At 40.4% G+C, this 27,268-nt stretch overlaps 1 protein-coding gene across 1 annotated transcript in view; it reads left to right on the top strand.

Moving 5' to 3' along the window:
* si:dkeyp-72a4.1 (uncharacterized protein LOC100148058 homolog) overlaps nucleotides 1–27,268 on the top strand; it is a 148,104-nt gene that overhangs the window by 107,600 nt on the left and 13,236 nt on the right. The window contains exon 4 of the mRNA XM_042337439.1: nucleotides 23,568–23,671. Coding sequence (XP_042193373.1) covers nucleotides 23,568–23,671 — 104 coding nt within the window. The remainder of the gene's footprint in view (nucleotides 1–23,567; nucleotides 23,672–27,268) is intronic.

A 27,268-nucleotide genomic window follows, 5' to 3' on the forward strand; every position in this document is an offset into this window, starting at 1 on the left:
GAACACTCCTCCGATCCAGTTTCAGACCCTCGCACCTCAATTTGGGATTGAGGTGCTTTCTTCCAACGTCTTTCCAGGTCCAGTTTTTATTCCTAATCGCAATTGGATTCATCTGTTGTCCAGCTGTGAACTTGCCTACTTGACCTGCACTCATCTGCTGTTAACTTGATTGGCTCATTTCCGAACTGCCTTCAACATAGAATAGGCCCCATGCATTTCCCCCAAAACCTGGAGCAGATTCCACACTTGTAGCTTGCATTCACTTCAGTTAACACCTGGTCTGCACTGGTAAAGAAAAGCGTCGCGTATAAGCAGAATATTCCTGGAGCTATCTGGAGTGCAACCCTAAAGTGGGTTGCGAATCCTGCTGTGTTCCACCTTATTGCAGCGGTCGGTACGAGTTGTCTGAATGTCAGTGGGAGGCAGCACTCCGGTTCAGGATTTCCTAAAGCTCAACTTTTGTTCCCTGGTCCACGGAACACAGCAAAAGCAACCAGTTTATCTTCTCACACCGCAGTAAACAGTGTCGACTGCTGGAAGCTCGCACAGATTCGCACTTTAAAGACTTCTTCCAGGGAGTATTTAATTCTGTTGCACGTTTAACCCAATGAACGACTTTGGAGGCTGATTTCGGTGCAAAGGGAACACACTGCTGCCAACGAAACAAATGATAAAATGTCAGTGAACAGCAGGAAAAGTTCCGGACGTCCATCCTATTACTACAGGCTGCTCGGACGGTCCCGTCTACAGAGGCAACGCAGTCGTTCGAGGAGTCGCAACAGGCCAGGCAACCGGGGTAATAAAGCTTCCAAGTGAAACAGGATACACTTCAGGAACCACTCTCTTGAGTGTTTTTTTCAATATCTACAGCTTTGTAAAGATAAACTTACAGTAGAATAATTAGTTTGGTCACATGGGAGGGAATATTTTAGCAAACTTGACTCTTTATTCTACTTCAGTCTTCATGCTTCCAAAAGGTTGTACTTTATTGTAAGCTTTCCATTGTATAGGTGAAAGTTGCTTTAAGTAATTCATACTGGGAAAATATATTGATTGCCTCTTAATGTTAAGGAGAAACTGATACATGCAGTGATTGAAATTTATCTCAAGTAAAGATTATGAAAGCCCCTCAATTCTGCCACACTACCATTGAGTAATAATGATCTCTGTTTAATCTTATGTTCATTAGTTATGTTCCACAAATCCTACTCTTCTTCTCCCAGAGCTAGTGAATCTGTTACCGAGGCTCTTACATTCCTCGTATGTTCAGAGAAACAAATGACAAAGCGTCAGTGAACAGCCGGAAAAGCGTTAGACCTTTGTGAGGATTTGCTGTATTTCAAAAGGAATTAATAGTGGCTTGAGCTAAGTATGGGTCTTTGCTCTAGACATGACACCTATCATTGTATTTGTATTGTGAGATCTACTGCAGGTTCGAGGCACAGCACAGGAGTTGCCTGGACTGGACTTGCTTGAGGCAGGCAGCTGTGGCGTTGGTCAGATCACATTCTTTACAAGTACACTTGATAGCCGGATAGTGAGCATCTGAACTCATTTATTTTGCTCATTCACATGAAACTGATGTAGCAATCTTCTTAAAATGTCAGAAGCTGCACTTCAAGATTTAGGTCTTATTTTTATTCTTTAAAAACTTTTGTAACATGGCCCAAAATAATGTTGCGTCAGCTTTTGTCTCAGTACCTCTCATAGTCAGAAAGCAAAATGTGCAGTGTTTATTGTTTTGTGTTTTGAAAATGTTGACCTTTTTTTGTCAATGTGCCACGTTTTAAATTGCCATTTGTGGTACGACGACCCTTTTACTCTTGTCATATTTGATGCTGTTTCCTCTGACTTTTCATGGTAGAAAGAAATTACATTGCTGCCCGCACTTCATGCTGTGCAATAGCCAGTATTCAATGAGCTGAGAAATTAAATATATGTTTCTGTCTGCTCTTGGAAGTACTGGTCAGAAGTGTGGTCGTTGGGTTGGAAGGAAATTACTTTGCTCCACAGATAGTTGTCTCAGCTCTGCTCTCCTGACACAAAGTGGTGTGGAGAAACCCTAGTTACCTCTCCTGCCCCTTCCAAAAAGATTTTCAAGTCATCAGACAGCGAGTGAGCCAAAGTTAGTCCAAGCTGGACAAGCAGCGGGAAAACTTGCTTGACAGCAATATCCATGACAAGCTATGTGGCTTTAGCTGGTTAGACTCCAGCAGTCACCCCCAACGCACACTCTGGGGTCCACAAGCCATGGCTCTTGCCAAATTGCGCCTAATACTTTCCGGAATTAAATAAGCAGGATGCATCCCTCCAGGGAGATTCCATTCCATTCCAACAATCTATCTCTGGGATTTTCATGTGAAGGTGGGATGTGTGGAAATCTCTTAAGCATAATGATGGGTTTCTGCCCGAATCAGATACCTGGCTGAACCCCTCCGCTACAAAAAAAAAGTGCAGGAATAAATGTTTGAAAGAAAAGCGAGTAAAGTATAAAATTGCATAAAAAATTCTGGTACCTGTTTGAGTCAGTCAGTTAGTTAATATGTAATGGACCAGGGCTACGTGCGGCCTTGCTGCCCCAGTAACCTTGCCCTCCAATTTGCTTAAAACATTAGCTATTGTTGACTCTACGGTACATTTGCTAGCAGACAGTGTCAGTAAATTATGGAGTAGATTAGCAGTTCAGAGCAACAGATGGGTTTCGCACTTTAAAGACTTGAACATTCATCTCCTAATTTATTTTTTGAATGGTTTCTTTAGACTGTCTTATTTAAATTCAAACTTTGGCAACCCAAATTTAAGTGTGGCCACAGTTTTGAAGTGTACAGTAGTTTGCAAACTGACAGTGAGCTGTGGCAGCTGCTGTTGAAGCAAAGGCTTTTTAGGAGACGTGTTTCCGTGAGCTACAGTCTTGCCTAATACTTCGTAACTGCATTCATCCAGTCAAGGTGGAATATGGATCTGAGTGTAATGTACTTGCCAGCGCATAATATGAAAAGGGTAATGTTGTCATGTCTAATTTATTCACGTTCACAACATTTAAGTAACTATTGTATACGAGTTGATGTTAACTTGGCTCAGTTGATTACTCTCGCAGCTCCAAGTCAGAGAGTTTTGGATTCAAGCCCTTTCTAATCTAGGCTCACATTCTAAAGCGGTACTGAGGAGGAGCTGTCCTATGGATGAGATGAAATACCAAATGGTCACGTCTGCCTGTGCAAGTGGATGCCCCATGACATTATTTCACGAAGAAGAGAATCTCTCCCGAAGTTCTGAACAGATTCATTGCTCAGTTACCTCGTGGCTGTTTGCGCAAACCTGTTGCTGTGTTTGCCTGCACATACAGTCACTACACTTGAGTCATTTCCTGTAAAGCTCCTTGAGACATTTAGACATTCTGCATCAGAAATGATTTACCTGCCTGTGGTGTCTGCAGCGTGTGTAGAATTCAGTTGTGGAGCACACGTGAAAATGTAGATTGTTTTTCAAGCATTGTGAAATAGCACAGTCACAATACTGTACCAGTTGCCAAAGTGGGCAAGCAATTCACGGGGACAAAAATAACAATCACTTTAACTGAGTGTTTTGGGATGGAGTGAGCTTCAGGGAGAATATGGCATTGGCGGGTTTATGGTGTTTCTTGCACAGTTCAGCACAGAATGAATGTCAGTATTCCGCCTGCCTTCCCATGAGAAAATCTATGTTTATCCTGTGACTGGACATCCAGTAGAATCCTAAATACTTTTGAGATGAATTCTTATAGACAGGGTCAGCTGAGGATTGCTGCTTATCAAGCACGTGCTGTTTGTCGTCTATGGGTGAATGTTCCAACTGATGGAATACTGGCCACATCTCAAAGTGAAGTTCGTCAACCAGTGACCAATGGAGAGTCAGCTTGTGTGGGGTTTTTTTCTACAGATTGATTCCAACAGCTTCTCCATGCTTGAAATCTCAGCTATGATAATGTCACACAGGTCAGAGCAAAGTAACACTGACATTACTGAGCTTTTCAAGCATTTTGTGCAAGGTTTAGATGCCCTTATTGGAAGGTTTCACAATCCTGGTGGAACGTCACATGCAGTCGTCTACAGGCTGTTAATTCATTATATTTACCAATTGTGTTTAATTACAACAACAACAAAATCACATTTGTAAAGCGCCTTTCATATTGGGAGGGTGTCGCAATATGCTGGACAGACAGAGTTACGGACCCGAGCTGGGGGTTGGGGTCAGGGAGGGTGGAGGGCAGTGGGGGAAGCAGGGAGATTGAAAGTCGAAGAGGAGGGACTTGAGATGGGTCTTGAAGGTGGCAAGGGAGTGGGTGAGGTGTGGGACTGCAGGATGGAGTTCCAGAGGGTGGGGGAAGTGGCAGAAGGCCCGTCTGCCAATAGTGGGGCCAGCGATGCGGGGGACGTGAAGCAGGCCGGAGCCCACTGAGCGGATGGAGCGAGCAGAATGGTAGGGGTTAGGAGGTCAGTGGAGTCCTGTAGCTCAGTGGTTAGAGCACTCGCTTTGCAAGTGAGAGACCTGAGTTCAATTCCAGGCAGAGGGCGAAACCTTGGGCAAGTTTCCTTACTCCACACAGAGCCTAATAATATTCCCTCCAAAACTAAAAACAATAATTAAATTTGTCATTTTCAATCTACGACTGTTTGTGGGACATTGCTGAGCGCAATTGGCTGCCGCGTTCGCCCACAAATATACAGTCAATTCACTTTACAGTGTGTTCTGTGAAGCGCTTTGGGACGTCCTCCCGACGTGAAAAGCGCTATATCAAATGCAAGGATTATTATTATTATTATTATTATTATAGGAGCAAGACCATGGAGGGCTTTGAAGGTGAGGACCAAAATCTTGAATGCTGTCCTCTGTGTGATGGGAAGCCAGTGGAGTCAGGCGAGGATGGGAGTGATAGGCTCGCAGAGCTTAGTGCAGGAGAGGCCACGGGCTGCAGAGTTCTGGATGACCTGCAGCCTGTGGAGGGAGGAGGCCAACAAGCGATGAGTTTGCATAATCGAGTCTCGATGTAATGAAAGCGTGTATGAGGCAGTCTGCATTGTGAGACAGTGGCAGAGCAGAGTGACGTTGCAGAGGTGGGGGAAGGCAGAGTGGGTCATGGCGCAGATGTGGGGTAGAAAGGATAGTTGAGGGTTCCGGACTGGATCGGTGAGGTGGAGTGTGCAACCATGGATGGTGATACTGTCAGCGCCTGAGGTGAGGAGACGCTGAGGGGGCCAATCAGGAGAGCCTCGGTCTTGTCGTTCAACTGAAGAAAGTTAGCTCTCATCCAGGACTTGATATCTGACAGACATTCTGTCAGCACAGCAGTGGCTGTGGAGTCGAGGGTGGAGATGGAGAGGTAGAGTTGGGTGTCTTCCGCATACACATGAAAGTTGACCCCATGTCTGTGGATGATGTCACCAAGAGGGAGTATATAGATATTAAAGAGCAGAGGACCAAGGACAGAGCCCTGAGGAACACCACACGAGACGGTGCCGGGGCTTGAGGAGAAGCCGTTTGTGGAGATGAAGTGGAGGCGGTGTAGAGGTACAATCTAAACCAGTCAAGGACAGAGACATGAAGGTTGAGGTGAGAGGAGAGGCAGTGGATAAGGATAGAGTGGTCGACGGTGTGAAAAGCAGCAGAGAGGTCAAGGAGGACGAGGAGGCGGAGGGAGCCCTGGTCGCACATGGACAGAATGTCATTTGTCACTTTGACCAGGGCTGTTTCTGTGCTGTGGGCGGTTCAAGAAGTGAGTGGCGGGAGACGAAGGAGCGAAGCTGAGAAGCAACAACTTGTTCCAGGACCTTGGAGAGGAAGGGGAGGTTGGAGATAGGCAGTAGTTTGGGAGTAGAGAAGGGTACAGGGAGGCTTTTTTTAAGGATAGGAGTGATGACGGCAGTTTTTAATGGGGTGGGAACAGTGCCAGAAGACAGGGAGAGGTTTATAATGTCAGTGAGGTGGAGCTGGGAGATAAGGAGGGGGGTAGGGATGGGGTCGAGGGAGCAGGTGGTCCTGCTAGGTTATGTAGAAACCTAGTAATACTGAACTCTTGTTTGGTTTGGAGCTTTCTTCAGTTAAAAAAAATTTAAGAAAAACAATTAAAAGAAATTTAAGAAGGAGATTCTTCACTCAAGATTCAAACTAATCTCTGCCAAAGCAGCTCCAAATCTGGTGATTAGTATATTCCTAGCAAGTTACACATAGATTACAATGGCAGCAGAGGAGAGAACTCCGTGCAGAAGGGCATTGGTTCAGAAGTTTAGACAAAGTCTGTTCGCTGAAGTTTGAGTTGTACAGAGCTCTGAGAGAGAAGGGAGGATACAGTAGCAGTAAGGATTAATGTGGAAGCCACAGGTTAAAGCTGAGGCCTTTGGGAGAAAATGGTGGGAGAAATTAGGTAAATGCAGGACATGGTTAAAGCACCACATTCCATTTCTTGACCTTATTTAGGCTGATTAGAAAGGAATGGGATTGGTATCACTGTGTTGAAAGTGAGGCGCTACATGTCAGTGTGTTAAGCAGACCGACCACAATGTTTTTGAAGACTTATTTGATTGAGCAGTAACATCCTGCTGTGTGACGGAGGGCTGAGGGATGAACTTTCATTTCCTGCTGATGTTTCCCATGTACTGTGTAAAGCAACAGCACTGCCAAGTAAAACACTCCATGTACACTCAGTACTGTAACATGCAACAGAGAGGATTGTTGCCAAATACCTCAGCAATGTGCATCTGTTAAGTAACTGAACCTACAGATTGATGGAAACTGTTCAACATAAAACTGTAGTGTAAATAATGTCGGACTTGTGAAGTATTGAGTTACACTGGATATAAAACAAGAATATTTGTGCAAGGATATATATATAATATATATCCTTACACAAATATATATGATATTAAGATGATTATACAGTAGACTGTAATTTACAACTTGAGGTTTTAGATTTTTTTTACCTTGAAATTACGGAAGTGTTTTTAAACTTTTGGCAGGAGTGAACTTTGTAAGGAAGGAAGGAAGGAAATGTAGAACAAGATCCAGCCCAATGCTCCTTCCATGTGCACTTCACACCCTTATGGACTTTCACCAACTTTCTTTGTTGTGTGAGGGAGTGAATATTCACAAGTGAATCTTCTCAGAAATGAGCTTTGTATCTCGTCTTTGACAGAAACTGAGCACAATTAATGGAACTGGTTATCAGGAAAGTTAGTTGAGGCCAGGACAGTGGACTCATTTAAAAAAGCATCTCAATGCTGTGTTGAAGTTCAAAACCCTTGTGAACTCTCAGAATCGGATCCATTCCTACTCTATCAAAACCCCCTGGAAATGTTTATTGAAGGCAGGTTCTTGGGCTCGTTGTGCTGCATGAGGTTAGAATAGTTTATAGGGTAGAATAATGTTCTTCTGGATGCCAGTTACTAAATATTTCCAAATGAAGGAAATGTTCCCTCAACTCTAGTGAAGTTATTTTGTCCTTTGCCACATTAGTTAGTTGCAACATTCACCTTTTGATTGTATTCAGTGCAGTTCCAGTCTAATGGGGGTGAGAGTTCTAATTCATCATTGAGAATTCTCGGCAACTTTCATGCTGTGAAAACATTACCCAAACATTTAGCTTGGGATACTTAAAGCCAGCCGAGACCTTCATCCTATCCAGCAGTCTGGTTGGATTATTCCCTAGGCCTGAAGGAAAGGGGCATTGCCCTCTATTCTGTTTCCATCATCTGGATTTGATTGCTTTTAAAAAGTACACCTTTCCTAAAGAATTCTTTCTTTCTCGTTCCTAGAAATCGGCAATGAGTCTGCATTTGTCTATATGGTAAACCAACAATGATTGACCGTAAAAGGCAAGATCATTAAATCCATCTGTGAGTTGACATTGTACACTGTGCATTTACCTAATGGTTTTAGACAGATTATTTTTAGTTTAGCAAATTGGACACAGACAAAGTAATTCCAATCCAAATGCAGTGGTCACTGTTTTTTGGATAAAGTTACGTTTTCTTGCATTTCTGTAATTCTATTTATATTCTATATAAACAAAATGGAATTGCATTTATCAAAAACAGCTTTTTGAATAATTGTCAAAGTAAGTAAAACGTCAAGCAGAAATTTAAAGTGAAATTATTATAAAAAGTACGACATAAGGCAGCTTAATGAGCTAGACGCCAGCACACTGAACGATCATGGCAGATGTGACATTCACACTCACATAATGAGGACGGGAGCTTGTCAGCATGGAAAGACTTTATTTTGAGATTTAGTTGGCTGAATGCCCCTGAGATTTATATTCATATTTGATTAACTTTACTGATCATAGTTTTATTTTACCAGAAACCTTCAGGAAGGATCAATAATCTGACTTTGATCCTTTTCATTTATCTACCTTTCTAAAAGATACTTTTATTAATAATAATAATCCTTGCATTGATATAGTGCTGTTTCATGCCTTCGAGACACTATTGGGAACATTTCACACCATTGTTTTGTTGGCATTGAATATTGGGACTAAATGTAGGCAAAATGTATCTGTGAAACAAAATGCAAAATACTACAGATGCTGGAAATCTGAAACAAAAACAGATGTCGCTGGAAACACTCAGCAGGTCAGGCAGCATCTATGGAGAAAGGAAAGTGAGTCAACATTTCAGGTCCACGACCCTTCATCTGTTCTGATGAATGGTCGTGGACCTGAAACGTTCATTCACTTTCGTTTCTCTCTATATGCTGCCTAACCTGCTGAGTGTTCCCAGCGACATCTGTTTTTGTTTCTATCTGTGGATAACTCAGTCGGTGTCATAACATTTATTCCACAATTGCATCTGAGTTTAAATGACTCAATTTGACGCTAGTTGTTCTCTGTCAGTAAGGAATAGGGAAGTAAGAAAAAGATTTTTCCCAGAGAGTCAGCCTATATCTCATGCAATATTAATTTAATTCTGCCTGTATAATTTTACCCTATATGAAATGTAGGCTGAAAATGGGAAGGAACTGGCAGTATCTGTTAATTGTTGCCTCCTCTACCTCACTGATACAGCAGTCGAGAGAGGAGACTGAATGGCTTTTGGCTTAATCAGCAAATCTGTCAAACCATGAACAGTTTTGAAAAGTTGCTATAAAATACACTGGGAGTTTGGTTATTCTCCAGCACTTCAGACTGTCCGATTATTCACCAGACTGTGGGGGTTACACTGCGTGTTGCTGGGAGTCGAGCCTGCAGACAAGCGTGTTATCTGACTTCCTGATAGGGGGCAGATAATCACGGTGCACTCCTTGTATCAAATGGTTAACATTATTTGCTTAAATAAATTATCTCCTAAGTAGGTACTCAGGTTAAAACCAAGTCTGGTAGAATTTATGTCATGCTAACTACTAACATAAAAAATGTTTAGACCGTAAATTTGAACAAACGGTTGGCCCGGATGGTTTCTGCTCTGCTGTCCTGGAGTGGGGGTGGTGGGGGGATGTTGTCTGCGGAGAATAGGCAGGGACTGCTTGAAGTGGTGGTGGCGGCTAAATTCATTACAATCAGGGAATCTTTCTACAGAACTTTACTTCAGACGATAGAGGATGAGTGGAGTGTGTGATGGGAGTAGAATTGCATGATCTGTGAAAGGGGTGAATGGGATCTCGCCTGTGCAGGGAGTGGGTTTAATGGACTCTGGGAGAATGTGCTATGCGAGTGAGACTGAAATGGTTGAAACTTGTTTTCATAGAACAATAGAAGTTGTTGGGGTCAGATTTAAATCTAAGCCTGAATATCAACAAAAGTGTACTTTAAGCCCAGTCCCTTTTAGTAAATGTTGTTAGCTCACATTCTCTGAAAAGATTGGAGACTAAATCTTTGGTGTTTTGTGTGATCCTTCACTTACTCCAATTGTTTCCATCTGTACTTCGACTTCAAAACATTTATTATGGGCCGAATGGCCTCCTGTGTTGCATGACTTTATGATTCTATGATAAGGCACTCCACCCTAATGCAGGCTGTACTTAACCTGTGCCTTTTATGATCAGTAAGCATTAGGTTAACATGAGCAATGAATGGATGGTCCCTGCTCAGGTTCATGATGAAATAACTGTAATCTCAAGTGAAGTGTTTCATTGCTTTACACGTACAGACCCTCAGGGCTGTACCAACTAACTTAATTTGTTTTATGGGCTTCAACTGGTCTTTGAAACAAATGAAGTTAGTTGCTTATCACATCGATGCACACTTTTGGGATCATATCATCTCCTCAGCTGAGTGAAGAAGGAAGAGCATGGGAAAGGCAGACCTAAGGACAGAGACAACATTGTGGGGAAAAAAAAGATTTCTTGATAATCTGTAGAGTTGCTGAATTTTCTGATTCTTGCTTCCAATTGTATTTGTTGAGAGGGTAGTGGTGAGTAACTGCTGTGTTACAGAAGCTGGTGACAGGCTGGATACGAAGGGCTGGGAAAGAAGAAAGTGGCTAATCTGGTTTCAGTAGGTTGTTTTCCTAGATACGTTGCAGATGGAAAAACCTTTTGTGACGAAACTGCAAGCAGCAAGGCTTGTTTTTACAGTCACTGATTTCAGTCTATAAATAGTGCATTTCCCCTCATTGTACTTGGTTTATGAAACCCTCCTGTGTGGTGAGAAGAACTGTCTGTACAGCTGACCCCATTAACATGTCAAAATGCTGAATTTAATGATCGTTTGAATAACCCTTCTTTTGTCTTTATGATTTAATATAGCTCTTACCAGATTATTCCAAGGTACATATACTAGTGGTTAGCACACTCGCCTCACAAGCGAGAGGACTTGGTTTCGATTTCCGGACAGGGTGAAACCTTAGGCAAATTTCCTTACTCCACATACCTCTGCTTACCTAGCAGTAAGTAGGAACTCAGTTGTTAGTCGATTGACGAATTGCTTTCCGAGGATAATAATCCCTTCAAAAAAAATAATAAATTGGTCACTCGCTTCACGACTCTTTGTGGGACACTGCTATGTGCAAGCTGGCGGCCATGTTTCGCCTGCAAAATATGCAGTCAATTCACTTTACAATATATTCTGTGAAGCGCTTTGAGACATCTCAACGACTTGATAAGGCACTATATCAAATGCAAGGATTATTATTATAGTAATGCCCAGAGAAAATAGTGTCTGGCAAATATGAAGTACTACAGTATGATATAAAAACAGAAGTCTTTGGGAACACACAGTGAGTCAGGTTCAGTCAGAATATATATACAACAGTATGATATCCACTTTAACCTAGAATACTACTGTGCAGGATTTAATGGTCAAAACCTTGGGAAGGTAATAGGTCTTCAGATTAGATTTGAAAACAGAGAGAGAAGGGTTGAGGCATTTGGAAGGGTTCCAATGGAGTGGGGCAATGTGGCTGAAAGCCCTTCTGCCAATGATGAAGTGTACCATCTTGTTTAAAATGAAGTCACGAGATTTCATTTTTAAATTCTGGGTACAAGAACAGCTTTTAACTGATTTTTTGTTTAATGTTTCAACCATTATTTATGATCTCCTAGGCCTCAAAATAAAATTTTTCTGATCACGTTTCAGCTGGGTGTCTGACACATGCGGAAACCAATCACCGTGCTTAAGAGTATGCAAGCCGGGCTGAATTTCCATGCATCCCACCTGGAAATCCCAGAGATAGATTGTTGGAATGGAATGCACACTTTTTCCCTGGAGTATACGTTGGGGTTCTGGTGGAGTCTAACCATCTAAAACTACATAGTTTGCCATTGATATTGTTGTCTGGTAAGCTTTCCCGTTGCTTGTCCAGCTAGGACCACCCTCCCCAAAAGGGCTTTGGCTTCGAGGATTAAGAGGAGTGAGTGGGATGACTCCTGGCCCCTAGTGACTGGTCTTCCCTTCCAGGTCCTGTCAATGAGCCAGGCTGAGCTGTGCTCAGTGGTGGTGATGGGATGAGGTCACATTGTGAAGATTTGCTTGCACCTGTGTTGATAAGTTACATTTGAATTTGAGATTTGCATTGATCACTAGTTACAGGCATATGTTTGTTCACAGAGATGGAATAGAAATGACTTGCAGCTAATATCAATGACCAGAGCTAAATATAGCATGCATCTAGGCAAAGAAACAGAAGCTGCAGTAACTAGATAAAGCTGAGACTTGTTAACCCGATAGTGCGGAGACAAATTGATATTCCTATGATGTGGATGTGGAAATGCTATGCTCTGTTGTTTTGACTTTTCATTCTTCAGGTCGCCAATCATTTTATTGCTGCCCAACCTGCTGAGAAATACCATGTCATAGTTACCTCTAATATTTTTTTTCTGGTCAGTCGGGTGTCTGACGCATGCAGAAACCCATCGCCGTGCTTAAGAGTATGCAAATCAAGCTGAAATTTCTATGCATCCCACCGACACATGGAAATCTCAGAGATCGATTCTTGGAATTGAATGCACTCCTCTGCCTGGAGGGACACATCCTACTTACCTAACCCCGGAATGTATTTGGCGCAGGTTGGCAAGAGCCAAGGCTTGGGGACCCCATAGTGTGCATTATACAAATGTAATTTGTTGTTGTTGGAATACTGCAGGAGTCTAAGCAGCGAAAACTGCATAGCTTGCCATTGATCTTGCTGTTTGGCAAGCTTTCCTGCTGCTGGTCGAGCTCGGACCACTCTCCCCATTAGGGCTTTGGCTTGCAGGGTTAAGAGGAGCTGAGTGGAATGACTCCCTGACTCCAGTGACTGGTCTGCCGTAGTCACCTCCAATAAAGCAGAGAACGTTGACAAAACGGTCAGTCTATCATCGTCTAGTTTAACCCAGAAAGTATGAAAAGCATTTTGACAGCTTTTCTCATCCTGCAACCCTTGCATCATTTCCTTGTGATAAATTGACTCCAGAGAAGAGTAAATAAAAGTGTATTTTATGAAAGGCCAAACACAACCCTGTTTATCTTCCTGTCTAACACTCCAGCTCCCTCAGTGTGAGGCGATATGAATTAAATGTATCCTGAGTGGGACAGAAGGAAGCATTGAAAAGCTATCAGGAGATCCCTAGGGCTTATTCTCTGATAGTTTGATATTTATTGACCTTGCCAGTATTGAGAACTTTAATTTCTCGATCTTTTAAAATTCAATTGAGGTTTTTGAGAAGGAGGGTAGATACTTTGGTAATAGAAATATGGGGCTAGAGATTCTACCTGTGTTAAAATTTACTCTATTTATGCAGTTTTTAGAAACATCCAGAATTAGGAATATTCTTGAACAAATTTTGAATTTGCTTTTCTGTAAATTCTTTCAAGAGTTCTCAGAATTCAACACTTTTCAAAATTGCTGACACTTAGAAATGTTACATAAATAGTATCCAGACCCAGGTGGAATTTCTCCCCATAAACAAGGAAGGTTTAGGGGAGCCAGGTTTAGGGGTTAAACTGGTTTAGGGAAGGTGCTGTGGGATAGTCTATGGCAGAGTGAGCTTGGTTGGCTGAAATGCATGTTCCTGTTCCTGGTTCTTTGCAAGTGACATTTTGTGGTAGGATCATTGCTGAGTTGATCTTGCAAATGAGGGCAAGCTTTGCCTGAGATCCACCTTCCACGATGATTCGCAGTGTCACAAATTCTTAAATCTGCTGAACTCCAATAGAGCTGAGCAGTGACTGAGAAAACACCTCGTGATCGAGGTGCAGAAAACCAATGTTAAACCCATTAGCATAAATTGTACATGTGAAAAGGTTTGATTGACGTGAAAAAGTGTAAATACTCAAGTGGAGACTGAAGTTTTGGAAATACATCAAGCATTTTTGAAGCACAGCAACTTTTGGGCAGAACGGGGCTCTCAAGAGACACCAGTGCAGGGTTGGATTTCTTGAATCAATGTGACAGGCTGTGATTTTACCGATCAGCCTTTCACAATTTCTGACACACTTTATGTTGCTGGTTTTCTGCTCTCAGTGCTGCCTTTTTTTGTTCTTTGTGTCTGACAGGATATCGCTGTCTCCATACAACAAAAAAGAAAATGTTGTGATTGTTCCAGTCCACTGTTAGCCTTTGCTTTGGTTGTGTTAACATCGATATCCATGTTAAAGTAAGGAAGTCAAGTCATCCGTTATCTCTCTCAGCAGATTGCAGATTTATGCTTATTTCCGATGCATAGTTAGTTCCAATCTGCAAATGAACAGGCAAAGGGATAAGTTGCTCAGTGCTGCAGAGTTTTAGTGCACTATAGTTTGTGACTTATCAGATTTAATGTCACAATGTCAGTGCACTGTAGTTTGTGGATAGATGTTTGTTAGGCAAGGGTATCGGAATATTGGGCAAGGGTGAGTAATTAGAGTCGGGGTACGGATTAACCATGATCTTATACAATGGCAGAACAGCTCGAGGGGCTGAATAGCTACTCGTTATGTTCTTATGTTCATATATTCCTATGATTTTTTTCTAGAATTATACATGTAATGCAATTAAAACTAAAGCAAAGATATCTGCACACTTGTCTAATAGAATTTCTACCTCCCGCTTCAACAAAATGTACAGTCAATTCACTTTACAATATATTCTGTGAAGCGTTTTGAGGTGTCCTAACAATGTGATAAGGCGCAATATGCTATATAAGTGCAAGTTATTGTAATGTTATTGAAGAGTTAGTGACATTTCATAACAGTTGAATGGAGATGATTTTAGAAAACAAAATAATTAATTGAAATGTTAGCACCGTGCAACGTTTGCAAATGTTTCATTCATCCTGATAACACTTAACTGAGTTCTGGAGAGAGGCTGAGAAGAATAACTCTTATGTTGTGGAAGAAAAGTGACTCATGTGACATCCTGTGGTTTTCTGGGATGCTGCTGGGAAACTATCCAAGATAGGACCATGCCACAGCCAACTAACTGTACATGGTTATAAAATGACACAATGGAAATTTCAAGATATGGATTTTATTGTTTTTCCATGTTGATGAACTTTTCTGAACCTTGGTTAAAGCTCATTTGTTGTCTGATTACATCAATCCTCGCAAACAAGTTAGAATTAGTATCGACCGCGCTTTCGGTCATCTTTCTCCTCCCAATGTCCCTCAGCTCCCACCCCGAGCTTGGGTGCTCAGCCAGCGTTGCCAAGTGCTTGGAGATCTGTATATAAATCCATATTGTATTGTAACAAGTTAACTTAGTTACAGTTTTAGCAGAATTAGAGCATTGGTCCATGAAGATGCAGTGCAAACATTCAAATTCATGATCTGGAGGAGATTTTAATGGAATCACGGGCCAATGATTTAATTCTGCTGAAACAAATCTTAGGAGAGAACGGTATAACAATTACTTTTGGAATCTCCCTCCACAACTGTTGGTACAAAGATTATTTCCGAAGTTAAATTCTTCCCCTGTTTTTGGAGTGCAGTGATCCGTCATGGCAGCCTTTCTGAAGCCATTATGGTAACTGCTGCTTCTCACGCTCTGGTTGCGAAAACAAGGAGTCCAAGTGCTGGCTTACTTTGAACTAACTGCCAGGTCATTGATAACGCATTAAGCAAGCCATTGACGAGAAGTTTTTTCACTGACTGGGGCTTTTCAGGTCTGCTGTATTTAGTGTTGTATTTTAATCCCTATTTATTGTCTGCCTGAAGGTTGAGCATATGATCAGGCTGTTGCCAGAGTGCCCTATTATATGTGAGGAGGAAGTACACTGACCAGCTTTCAATTTCTAATACCAAAAAATTATTTATATACAGTAGTGGCTTTCGTGTTGGAAGGATGTTCCAAAACACTCAGCGATACAATACCAATACAATCTACAGTAATACCAGTACAATCTAATGAATACAGGATCTTGGGTTCATAGTCTAGCTGACACTTCAATACAGTGCTTTGCATTGAAAAGTTCTATATGCAAAGTCCTGATATGGGTCTTGAACCAACAACTTTCTGACTTGCTATATAACATATAATAATACACAGACTTAATACATACTATAGCTGATAGTAGCTGATACACAGTACTAATAGCAATTTATTACACATTAAGTTTATTTTCTAAGTGACAATAAATGCTGTTTTTATGTCTTTTAAAATTTCATGGTTTCTGCAGCTTCTGAGTAGCTGGATTCTTTCCAATCACATTATAGTGTGGCAGACCACAGAATAGCCTGAAAGTGTGCTTGCTTTGGCTGTAATTCAGCAGTGAGCGAGTGAGGCAGCCTGGCAGGAAAGTTAGAGCAGGAATTGCACCTATATTTTTGAAGCAGTTTTTTTTTGATTCTCATCCACCTATCTGTTCAGTAAAGTAAAGGTGCTGTTAACCTTTCTTCAGTATTGTTCTGCATGACTGCTGCATGATAGCTTGTTTGACATCTGTACTTTTAAGCAATTTCTAAGCCCTTTAGCTCTTATAGCTTCAGAAATAGGATTGTGGTGACACTCTTCCTAGATGTATTGGGATGCTGGGTGGACCATTTGTCAGGCAAGTCTTATCTGGAAACAGTAATGTCTTTCAGTTACCATCTTAGCCCCTGACAAAGTATCATGCATTGCCTGCTGAGAAGCATTGTATTTTAGCAAAGACTACTGCCGGGGATAAGGTTTGGTGTATCGACATAGGATTTCCTTTCTGCTGTACCACATTCAGAATGCTCAGGTGTGAGGTCTCGGCCCAACTCACTTGGTAACAATCCTGCCCCCAGTCAGAAGGTTGTGGGTTTAAAGTTGGAACTGTGAGCTCGTACAGTCTAGACTGACATTCAAATACAGTGTGGGGGGTGTGGGCTTTTGGAGGTGCTGTCCTTCAGGTGAGATGTTTGATGTGGACGTTCAAGATCCTTTGGCACCATTTGAAAGGAGAAGGGAGTTTCTCCCATTTCCTGGCCAACAATTCCCCAGAAAAAAAATTGGTTATTCATTTCATGGTTGTTGTGGGACATTGCTGCGATGAACAGCAACAACAACTTGCATTTATATAGCGCCCTTCATGTAGGGCAGCGACCCGGAATGCTTGACAGTGAAGGAGTCAGACACTGATTAGAAGGATTCTGATTGAATCTCTGAATCCAAACCTCTCCTTTGATGTCAACTGATGTCCCCTATTTTCAGAGAGGCTTATCTTATATTCAAAAACCTCAAAGATGAATACAATTTTTAAAACAAATTATTTATGTCAATTCCTGCTAAATATTTTTAAAGCTAAAAAAAATCATTGAATCCAATGGGCTACTTGTTTACGTGTTCTGTTTACTTTCATTTCAGTTTGGGGTTTGGATTCAGCAATTGCTCTTCCTAATCATGGCCATTTATGGCTCTTCAAAGACATTTCTTTAGACACGGATGCTCTTGTTGTTATCTTGGGGATGTTACAAGATTAGATCCTGAACGAAGATATTAAATCATCCCTCTTTTATCAGTTTAAAGCACTATATATCTTTGTTTCTGCAACAGGTGTTGAACTGAACCATGATGCATGTGTGAAGAGCGTGCATTTTTACGGGTTCCATCTGTTTTATGGCCATGTACAAACTGTTTTGCACCCAGCTTGAATAAACACGCTTTCAGACTATTTTTAGAGTTACTTAGGAAATTTCTGCCTGCATTCCTTTAATTCATTAGGTACTTCAATATGTTATAAGATGTCAAATGAGCTCTAAAGTGCAACATTTCAACATTTAGTGGTCCTTTATTCTAAAGAGTATTTGTGCTGCAGTTCCTTGTCAGTCTGGTGCTGATGCAGTGGCCTTGAAAACTCAGTATAATTTTCTACACTGTTTGCATCATTCTCTGTGTAAATTTGATCCAGCCGACTGTTAAATCTGGCTGAATTGGATTTCAACAAATGTGATCAAATTATTCAATGACTGCACTGTTTGATTAACAAGAACTGAATGACCTTGCAGATAACTGAAATATGTTTTACATTATAAAAAGCTAGATGGAGGTTTATTCTAACAATCGTGAAAATATACACCTGAATTAAAAAAAGTTACAAAGGATTATACTTAATACGTAATATCCAAGGTTGCACACAGGCACAGATTTCATCATTACTTAACTTTAGTCACAGTTAAATTGTCATAAGCACTAAATGATTGAAGAGATAATTCATAAAGAAGTAAGTATTGTGGGGAAATATTTCTCTCACAATGTTTTCTTTTTTGGAAATATGCAGCAGTGAAACAACATTAGAGAGGTTGCTAAAAAATTGTTAAGTGCTTCCAAGTAGGTTTAAAAAAAAACAACCAAGATGTATAGCTAAGGGTGTCATATATAGAGTCTGTATCTGGCCTTGGTGAGACCAAAGTGCGTATAGTGTATAGTGAATCCACGTGACACGCTGCTGTGCGCAATCGGCTGCCGTGTTTCTCCCGTAAAATATACAGTCAATTCACTTTACAGTATATTCTGTGAAGCGCTTTGAGACGTTTCGAAGATATGATAAGACGCTTTATCAAATGCAAGGATTATTATTATACAGTTAGTCCTTTATTAAAAAAAATCAGATATTTGAGGAAATGCAGTGGAGAGTGTCACCGAGCATGTTGCAGGGTGTAATGGAGGGGAAAAATAAATTAGAAATAATAATTCCAGGAATTTATTGTAAAAACTGTAGAAATTTATACGTAGAAGAAAAGCATTGAAATACATTATTTATGTTAACATTGGCTAATTAAAAAATCTGTGAAAACTTATTTCAGAGTTTCTCCAACATGGGAATGCAGCCAGATTCCACGCTTAACGCTAAATATTTAATGGTTGTTAGTTTAATGTCACTGAGCGATATTACATTTTGTGGAGTTGTTTTTTTTGATGTGTTGATGTGAAAAAGAATCAGTTGGTGATCTTAATAATTAACGAGAGACGATCATCTGTTTGCCGGAGTAAGTTTAAAGGTATTTCATGTGCAAAGCAAAAACTAGGTCAGTGCTCATCAGCATGAGAGAAGTCTTGTCAGGTTGAATACATATGGAGATTGGATTAATAAAGATGACAAGGTAAAGGTCAAAGTACCATATTGAGCTCTGGGAGACACCCTCTGGCTTGAACTTGGTTCAGAGATTTAGCTGAGTTATAGAAACTGATCGAGATCACTCCGATTAAGTGGTGTTTGAAATATTGAATTGCTAATGTTTAACTTGATTCATTTCCCGAGAAGCAATATCTGAACTGAGGAAAAGGCTGCCTTAAGACAGAAAAAGATTCCTCCCTGAAGATCCCATTAAAATCCTGATCCAATAGGGTACAAATAAATATTTGTGTTGCAGTGAGGTGAAACTGTCTTAGTGTCTATACACTCACATTATCACACAGCCACATTTTCTGTTTTGTTTAATATCTGTGTACTGTATATAGTAAAATCATTCTCAGCTACATGATCATGTTTTTGTGAGATGTCCTGGACCTCATTGTTTAAGAGTCATTAATGAGGCATCACAGTTTGAAACTAGTCTCCTGTCCTTTATTCACAAGTTTACTTGTGAATGGGATTATTTATCTATTTCCTGCCATTCTGCAATATAATTATAATTCCTCCAGATTTGTTAATTGGCACTGATGTGCTTTATTGATTTTGATGACTGTATTAAAGGCTCTAGTAGACAGTATCAAAACATACATAGAAGAGGATTTCTGCTTTTACTACCCAAGCTTCCGTGCGTTAAATCATTTATATTTATTGAGTGAGGAAAAAAAAGAGGCTTTTGGCAGGGTTAATGAGGTTTTTAATTTAGAAAGTGCTTTTTTTGATCGGCTGGGTTTCTGAAACCTATCACCATGCTCAAGAGCATCCAAACTAGACTGATATGTATACCACCTACACATGGAAATACATTTTCCTTTGGCTGGAATGGAATGCACACTCTCTTGCTATCTGTCTACTCCTCCCTGGTAGCATCCTACACTGTAAATTAAAATGATGAGGGGTTTTGATAGTCGATGGAGAGAAATTATCTGCACTGGTTGGTGAGTCGGTAATTAACGAGAGGACATCAATTTAATATAATTACTGAAGGGGGGAAGATTAGGAGCAATTCATTTACACGGAGAGTTGTTAGGATGTGGAATGCTTTGCCAGGAGTGGTGGTCAAGGCAGAATCCATGATAGCTTTCAAGAGGGAGGGAACTAGATGTATATCTAAACAGAAGGGATTTACATGGGTGTGAGGAAAAGGACACATCTGTGCGCAATTGGCTGCCGCGTTTCGCCCACAAAATATCAGTCAATTCACTTTACAGTATATTCTATGAAACCCTTTGAGACGTCTCGAGGATGTGATAAGGCGCTGTATCAAATGCAAGGATTATTATTATGTTATATAGGCAGGTAAATAGAATTAAATGGATTGCTCTTTCAAAGACACAGTGGGCAAAACGGCTTTCTTCTGGGCCTTAAATTTCTACGGTTCATGACGCAGCAATCCTGCGTTACGTCACATGCTAGTAATAAGGACATAAGAAATGTTAGGATGAAATAAAGACCAAGGTCCATCAAGTTCGCCTTCCACCTTCCTGGCATGTACCATAAAGCAATGCCGAATTATAACTTCCTCTGTAACTAGATTTTTAATACATGGGTGAAGTGTGAGGAATATGCATTGCTTATTAAATTACGGCCTGTTTAGCAATGCAATACTTTTATCTTTTTCCTCAAATATTGCATTTACTAACAATCCATACATCAAAATACACCCTTCCTACAATTGAATTTGCTTAACAATTGATCAAGGAACCTTTTGTAAAATGAAGGACGCACTTGTTCCAGAACAAACATTGAGCTGACCAATGGCCCTGTTGTGTAGTTCAGCAGATATACAGGAAATATCTTCAACTGCAGCTAAATCATAAAATGTATAGGCAGGAAATAGATTGCTATTGAGATAGCTCGTTGTTGAAAAAGGACAATAAAAATTTCGATGAGGAAGTCCCCAGAGAAGAGATTTATTTGATAAGCCATTAATTAGCATCAGGAGCACAGGATTTCTGAACTGCTTGTTCTAACACACTGATTACTGAATAAAACAAGTCAAATGGTTCCACAATTTTTAACATGCCTTTCTGAATTACTCTGCTGCTGCAAATGTTTACTTGGCAGCAGTACGTTATAAGCAGGTGTTAATCTTTCATTTGATGTTAAAATAATATGAAAAGCTAGGAGAAGAATGTAATGAGTTTTGATGTACAAAATATTTTATTAGCCTAGCTGTTGTGAGGGTGTACTATGAATTGAGCTCAGGTCATATGCCTTGTACATTGCGTTCAGCCTTCACTCTGCTCTGTGTCCTGTAAATCCCAGTCACGTGTCATCGCACAGAGCTACGCTTCTTCAGACCCAAATTGCAGAGCCTTAAAAATGATCTTTCAAGTCTTAACTGTGCTCATTCTGTCAAGGTTGTCAATCATCTCAATGCTTCTCAGGATGTATTTTGGGTTCTGCTGTTAGTGTGATAGAAAGTAACCTTTGGGGTTTTGAGCAAAACTGGAGTTGGTGTAGACCGTATATCAGGCTGTATATGTCCGCTTTCTCTATTATATGCTATATAATTGAGTAAAAAATAAATGTAAACTAAATGTGCTAAGATAGAGAGTTTTTAAATTGATATCTCTTGTATTAAGTAGCTTCAAGTGCTCATTTGTGTAACCAGTACTATTTGGATTTTGAGTACTATAGCTGGTCTTTTTTATAAGAGAAACCTGTGGGTGGAATTTTCAGTTCAGTACAAGGCTTACTTACTTACTTACTTACTTACTTACTTACTTACTTACTTACTTACTTACTTACTTACTTACTTACTTACTTACTTACTTACTTACTTACTTACTTACTTACTTACTTACTTACTTACTTACTTACTTACTTACTTACTTACTTACTTACTTACTTACTTACTTCTCGCTAGAGTCATACAATAGAAAAATGCTGAAGAGTTTGAAGATGCTGGATTTATCCTAGTTATTTTTTCTTTGTAAAATTATCAGTGTGTAAGTGACCACACAAGCCACAGGCTGTGAAACTCCGAAGTTTCAGTATATATTGTACATGCACTTCACAGAACCTTGACTTGCATTATTGAAGGAGAAATAAGCTAGGTGTACTGTATCTGATTTCATGCTTTTAAAGTGGCACTGCAGCACTTCAAGCATATTCATTATATTCGATTTCTACTATAAATAAATTGTATGGCTAGTGTGTTCATAAATTATATTGCGTTGTGTGTCACTTGAAGTAAGTGCTCTTTAATGCATCATCATGCAGAGTATCTGCTACCTTTCCTCTCTAGCACATTTGAAATGGGACACAGCACGCTTTGGTGGGCAGAATTTTTTTTTTATCATCACTAAAACGTTTTTCTAATAAGCATCTATCTACATAGCACTGTGACCTCATTCTCTGGGGCCAAAGATAGTGCTACATGAGTGTGCAATGTGTGGATATTTGGTATAGAAGTCTAAAGTGGAGCTGCCGTGTTATGCACAGCTCGGTGACTTGCATTTATGTCCATTGGGAGATGGGTTATACTGCTATTAAACTTTAGATGTTGCACAAACACACGGACGTGTCAACACTTGATCTGTGCATTGGAAGTGAATGGCAGGACAGTTTTAAACCTGCGATTAATGTATTGTGAGTTCGTCAGTCAATCACCATTCTTAGATTCTTTTTTCTTAAAAAATTGAACATCTGAAAATCGGGTAAATGACTTTGCCTTGGAATCTGTGTGGAGAACGTGTATAGCCTGATAATAGCAGTAAGCACACTTCTTCGTAGTGTCTGTATTCTGATATCAGCATTGAGCAGCACTAAATAGCCTAGTATTTGCTCTAACACCTCTACATAGTCTGATATTAGCAGGAGCACATTTTAATTTGATCAGCCAATTGTCTGATACCTGCGGAAAACCATCACTGTGCTTCAGTGTTCCACGTATGTAAGCCTCCCGCACATGGAAATTTCCCTGTCTGGCCTCATATTAGCAGTGAGCATCTCTCTATAGAGCCTGATCTGATTTTGGCAGTGAACACCTCAGCTCTGTGATAATGGGTGAATGGAATACTGGAGATAATTCTGATAATTCTGACTGATTATTGTGAAATTTGTCATTAAATTGAATGTAACCAATAAACAGATGGCACCCCAACATATGGAACAACAGCAGGCAGGCACACTGTCAGCTGTAGTTGTATCTCAGTGGTAAGTGCTGTACCGAGCATCACTCCTGGTAAATACCTGCACGTTTTTAGCAGCCTAACAGTTAGCAGTGCTGAGGATCACAATAAGAATGGAGAAAAATCCATTTCCCCACACCGTAGCTTTGCTCCATACTCTTGGTGTTCACCCACTTGCTAACTGGGTCTACCTATCGCTTGGCTTGTAGTCTACTTTCTCTTGAGGGGCCAAAATGTTATGGAAGCTTCCCCATTGTTACCCCAGCAGCTAACAACAGTGCAATCCTGGGTGGGTTCAGACATACCCGGTCACGGTGGTTCAATGCTACATGAATGGTTTACTCATTGAGCTACCAGGTGGGAAATTTTAAATAGAAATGTCTAGCACTTCCACTTATTCGAGCTGCACCAGCCAAGGTTGACCTACCCCATTAACCGAGATGCATCCTTGTGCTTTTTTTTTCTCCTTAGATTCTCCAATCGAGAGAAGTGGGCGCAGACGCAGCATGCCTGGGAGCACACCGGATGAACACACTGCAATGGAAACGCCCATTTCCACACCTTTCCGCGTGACGGTAAAACTATTGCACATTTATCCACTTTACTCCCAGGCTGCATGCATCGTTGAGCATTTCTTTGTTTTACTGTAACTTTTTTTAATTTAAATCCCTTGAAATGTCTCATTCCGTCCATCCTTGAGCTCTCAAGGAGTCATTGAGCAGAACTAAAGTTTCATTGATGTCATTTTGTTTTGACATGTTTTTGAAGCAGTGAAAAAATTCAATTTTATTTAGAAAATACAAGTAAGCAACTGTTTATTTTTGAATTTTGAATTTCAGGCAAATTATCGTGTTAATCGTTCTTACTGACTAATTTTTTTATTGTCTCCTAGTAGGGAAGCATATGGGACAGTCCCTACCACAAGACTGTCTGAATACAGGCACTGTCTAGGCACAGGATAGGAAGTGCTGCATTTGTGTGGCTAAAGATAATGAGGATGCCAAGGACTTTCTCTCTCCGCTGTGTGTGTGTGGGGTGGGAGAAGGGCTTCTTTACCTGCTGTAAAATGTGATGGTTTTATGTTACAGTGAGTGGGGTTTAAGCTAATAGGACGCAGGGATCTGAAAGATGCTCTTGCAGTCTGATGATCAGAATGCAGTTGATACAAATTTAATTCTGGGGTAAATTGTGCTGAACGTAACAATCCTTGCATTTGATATAGAACTTTATCATGTCGCCGAGCTGTCTTAAAGCACTTCACAGAATATACTGTAAAGTGAATTGACTGCAAACTTTGTGGGCAAAACGAGGCAGCTAATTGCGCACAGTGGTGTACCACAAACAGTCGTGGATTTAGAGACCAAATTATTATTTATTTATTTATTTCGAAGGATTATTATCCTTGGAAAAGTGATCTGCCAATCAACTACCCGGGTTCCTACAGCTAGGTATACAGGTGTGTGGAGTAAGGAAACTTGCGTAATGTTTCATCCCGCCTGGGAATCGAATCCAGGTCCTCTCGCTTGCCAGGCAAGTGCGCTAACCACTACACTGCAGGACTCCACAATGTTAAACATGATGTTAAGCATAGCATGCCCAGCTTTACCTTCTATTGTCTTCTGACCACATTTTTCATAGTTTTCATCAATTACTTCAAATGATGGTCTAATGGGATCATCAAGCTACATACAGCACATCCTTCCTCAATCCGATTACATTGAACCACAATCATTTCTTAGCATGTCATACTTTAATATGTAGTCACAGGCAGATTGATTAAGAATCCTAATGACGGAGCTTATGCATAGCCATGTCCATCAAGCTATAATGGTCAAATGCCATGTTGAAGAATGCGCCTCTCAGTTTTGAATACGCACCTTTGATATCCCATTTTACAGATTATTTTTATGTCCCTTTGGCTGACTGCATCACATTTGCATCCAGCAGAATGATTTGTTTGTGATCGTGACAGGCAACAGTGCACATAAAACGCAAACTGGCCACAAAACTACGGTTTAACTTTGAATTCTTGAGACCGTTGAGATTATCTTTAATTCTTGGTGGAAACCTGGCCTGAGAGAGGAGTAATTTGTGGGCAGTAATTATGTGCATATTTACAACTGACCCCTAGGGGCAGTACGATCCGCATTCTCACATGCAAATCCATCATCCTTGGCAAGCTAAGCCATCCAATGTGAATTTACTACCTTACAGACAATTATTGAGGCTCCCTAACCTTTATTAAAGGATATGGCTTATAGCACAGGCAGTGTGGAGAATGGCAAGTACATCAAACGTACAGGAAGTCACAAGGGCAGCAAATATGGCCCAGGGAAGAGCAGAGCGATGGATTAGGATTTGATTACCCTCCTCACTCAACTGAGCAACTTTCAAAGGCTAAACTCAGGTCTCAGGTGGCCTAAAAAATAAATTGCCTCCCGTATTACCAGGGATTTGGAAGATTTTCTTTATTTAAAGTGAATGAATACCCTTAAAAAGGGAGGCGCAGATCAGCCCTGAAGGGAAAGCCAAGGCAGGAACTGCAGCAACAAAGTTTAAAAAAAACTGTACTCGAGCATTTGTAATGTGAGATCCCAATTGTGCAGGTTTGGGCAAGTTACAACGTTCAGTATTGCATGCCTTCAAACAAAAATCACCTAGAATTTGCTTGATATGGAGGCAATATTAATTGATATAAAATATTGCAACACATATATAACATCAGTCTCTAACCTGCACTTTATAAAGATTTTGAACAAAGTGGCATGAAAGTCAGCCATTGCAACCTTTAAAACGAATCTGCCTCGGATGGTGCAGAACACAAGTTCAGCTGTTAGTTCCAGCACATGTATCATTACCCGCAAAGAATTGACATCTCGATCAATGGCAGTTGGCTGTAGGCAGAACCTAATCAAGCATGATGTCGTAGGAGAAACGGGAAGATGAGTGGGTCGGTATCTGCCTGTGTTAGAGCCAACAGCTATAGGGCAATAACATGGCCAAATGAAAGATGTATATCTTGTTTGTTTCTTTTATCCTTTGGGTTCAGAATTCTCTGATATATGAGCATTGGCTTGTCTTGTGTCAGGCAAATCAGATAGTTGAACAGCAACATAGGGATATGCAAGACCAGAAGAGAATGTTGCCATCCATCTGGCTTATTTTAAAAAAATTTTAAAAGAAAATCACCAATAATGATACACTCCTATGCCCCTCACTTGAATTCTTTGCCAAATAATTCTCAAATTCTCTCTTGAATTTCATGATACAATCTGCCTCCACTGGCCATTTCACACACTCACTGGTATCTGTGTAAAATCATTTAATCAGAGCTGCCTGATCACCTACATGGTGTCTTGCATATGGTCACATCCCATGACTCCAATCACAAGATCATGAGATTGGTTTGGATGAAGAATGTACTTTGGCTGTTCCAGAATACCCACCTCACCATTTTCCTGTCGAGCTGTTTTTTTAAACAAGTGCAGTGTCCTAGACAACTTCTTCCAGTCATTAATTACCCTCTTTAAGGTTGGTCAGACAAGATTCACCCTTCCTCAACCCATGTTCCCTGTCTCTTATTAAATTATTTTTATGCAAATAATCTTCGATTTTCTTTCTGAAGGGAACAGAGGGGTATAGGAGAGGAGATTAGGAAGTTTGGAAGCTTGTGTGGAGTTTACACACTGGTAATAATAATAATCCTTACATTTTATATAGCGCCTTATCGTGTCTTCGCGACGTCTCAAGGCCAAATAACCTGTTTACATGCTGTATCATTCCATGTAATTTTATATTCAGTGATGTCCTTTAAAGATATCATGTTTATTATAATATAGTCAACATGGAATAATCTGATAAAGGCTGGATTTAATATTCCATGGATGGTACAGAGTAGCAGTAATTACTGCAGCTGTTGAAATATCGCCTGTGGGATCATACAACAATAAACAACACTGTACATGTTCATTGGCAGTAACCCATGGGATGTTTTGGGCATTAGAGTAAAAACAGCATCTTAACTATCCAGGATTCGTATTGTGGTGCCCAGGCTTATTAATTCACAACATAGATTCAGGTATTAAAAAAGTAATGCTTATTAGTAGTATCTCAGGGCCATTGAAATTAAACATAAATTAAAAATGAACTGAATTCTGGAATACTTTTTATTC

This window comes from Callorhinchus milii, unplaced genomic scaffold (genome assembly GCF_018977255.1).
Source record: "Callorhinchus milii isolate IMCB2004 unplaced genomic scaffold, IMCB_Cmil_1.0 Scaffold8, whole genome shotgun sequence".
In the NCBI taxonomy this organism is placed as follows: domain Eukaryota; kingdom Metazoa; phylum Chordata; class Chondrichthyes; order Chimaeriformes; family Callorhinchidae; genus Callorhinchus; species Callorhinchus milii.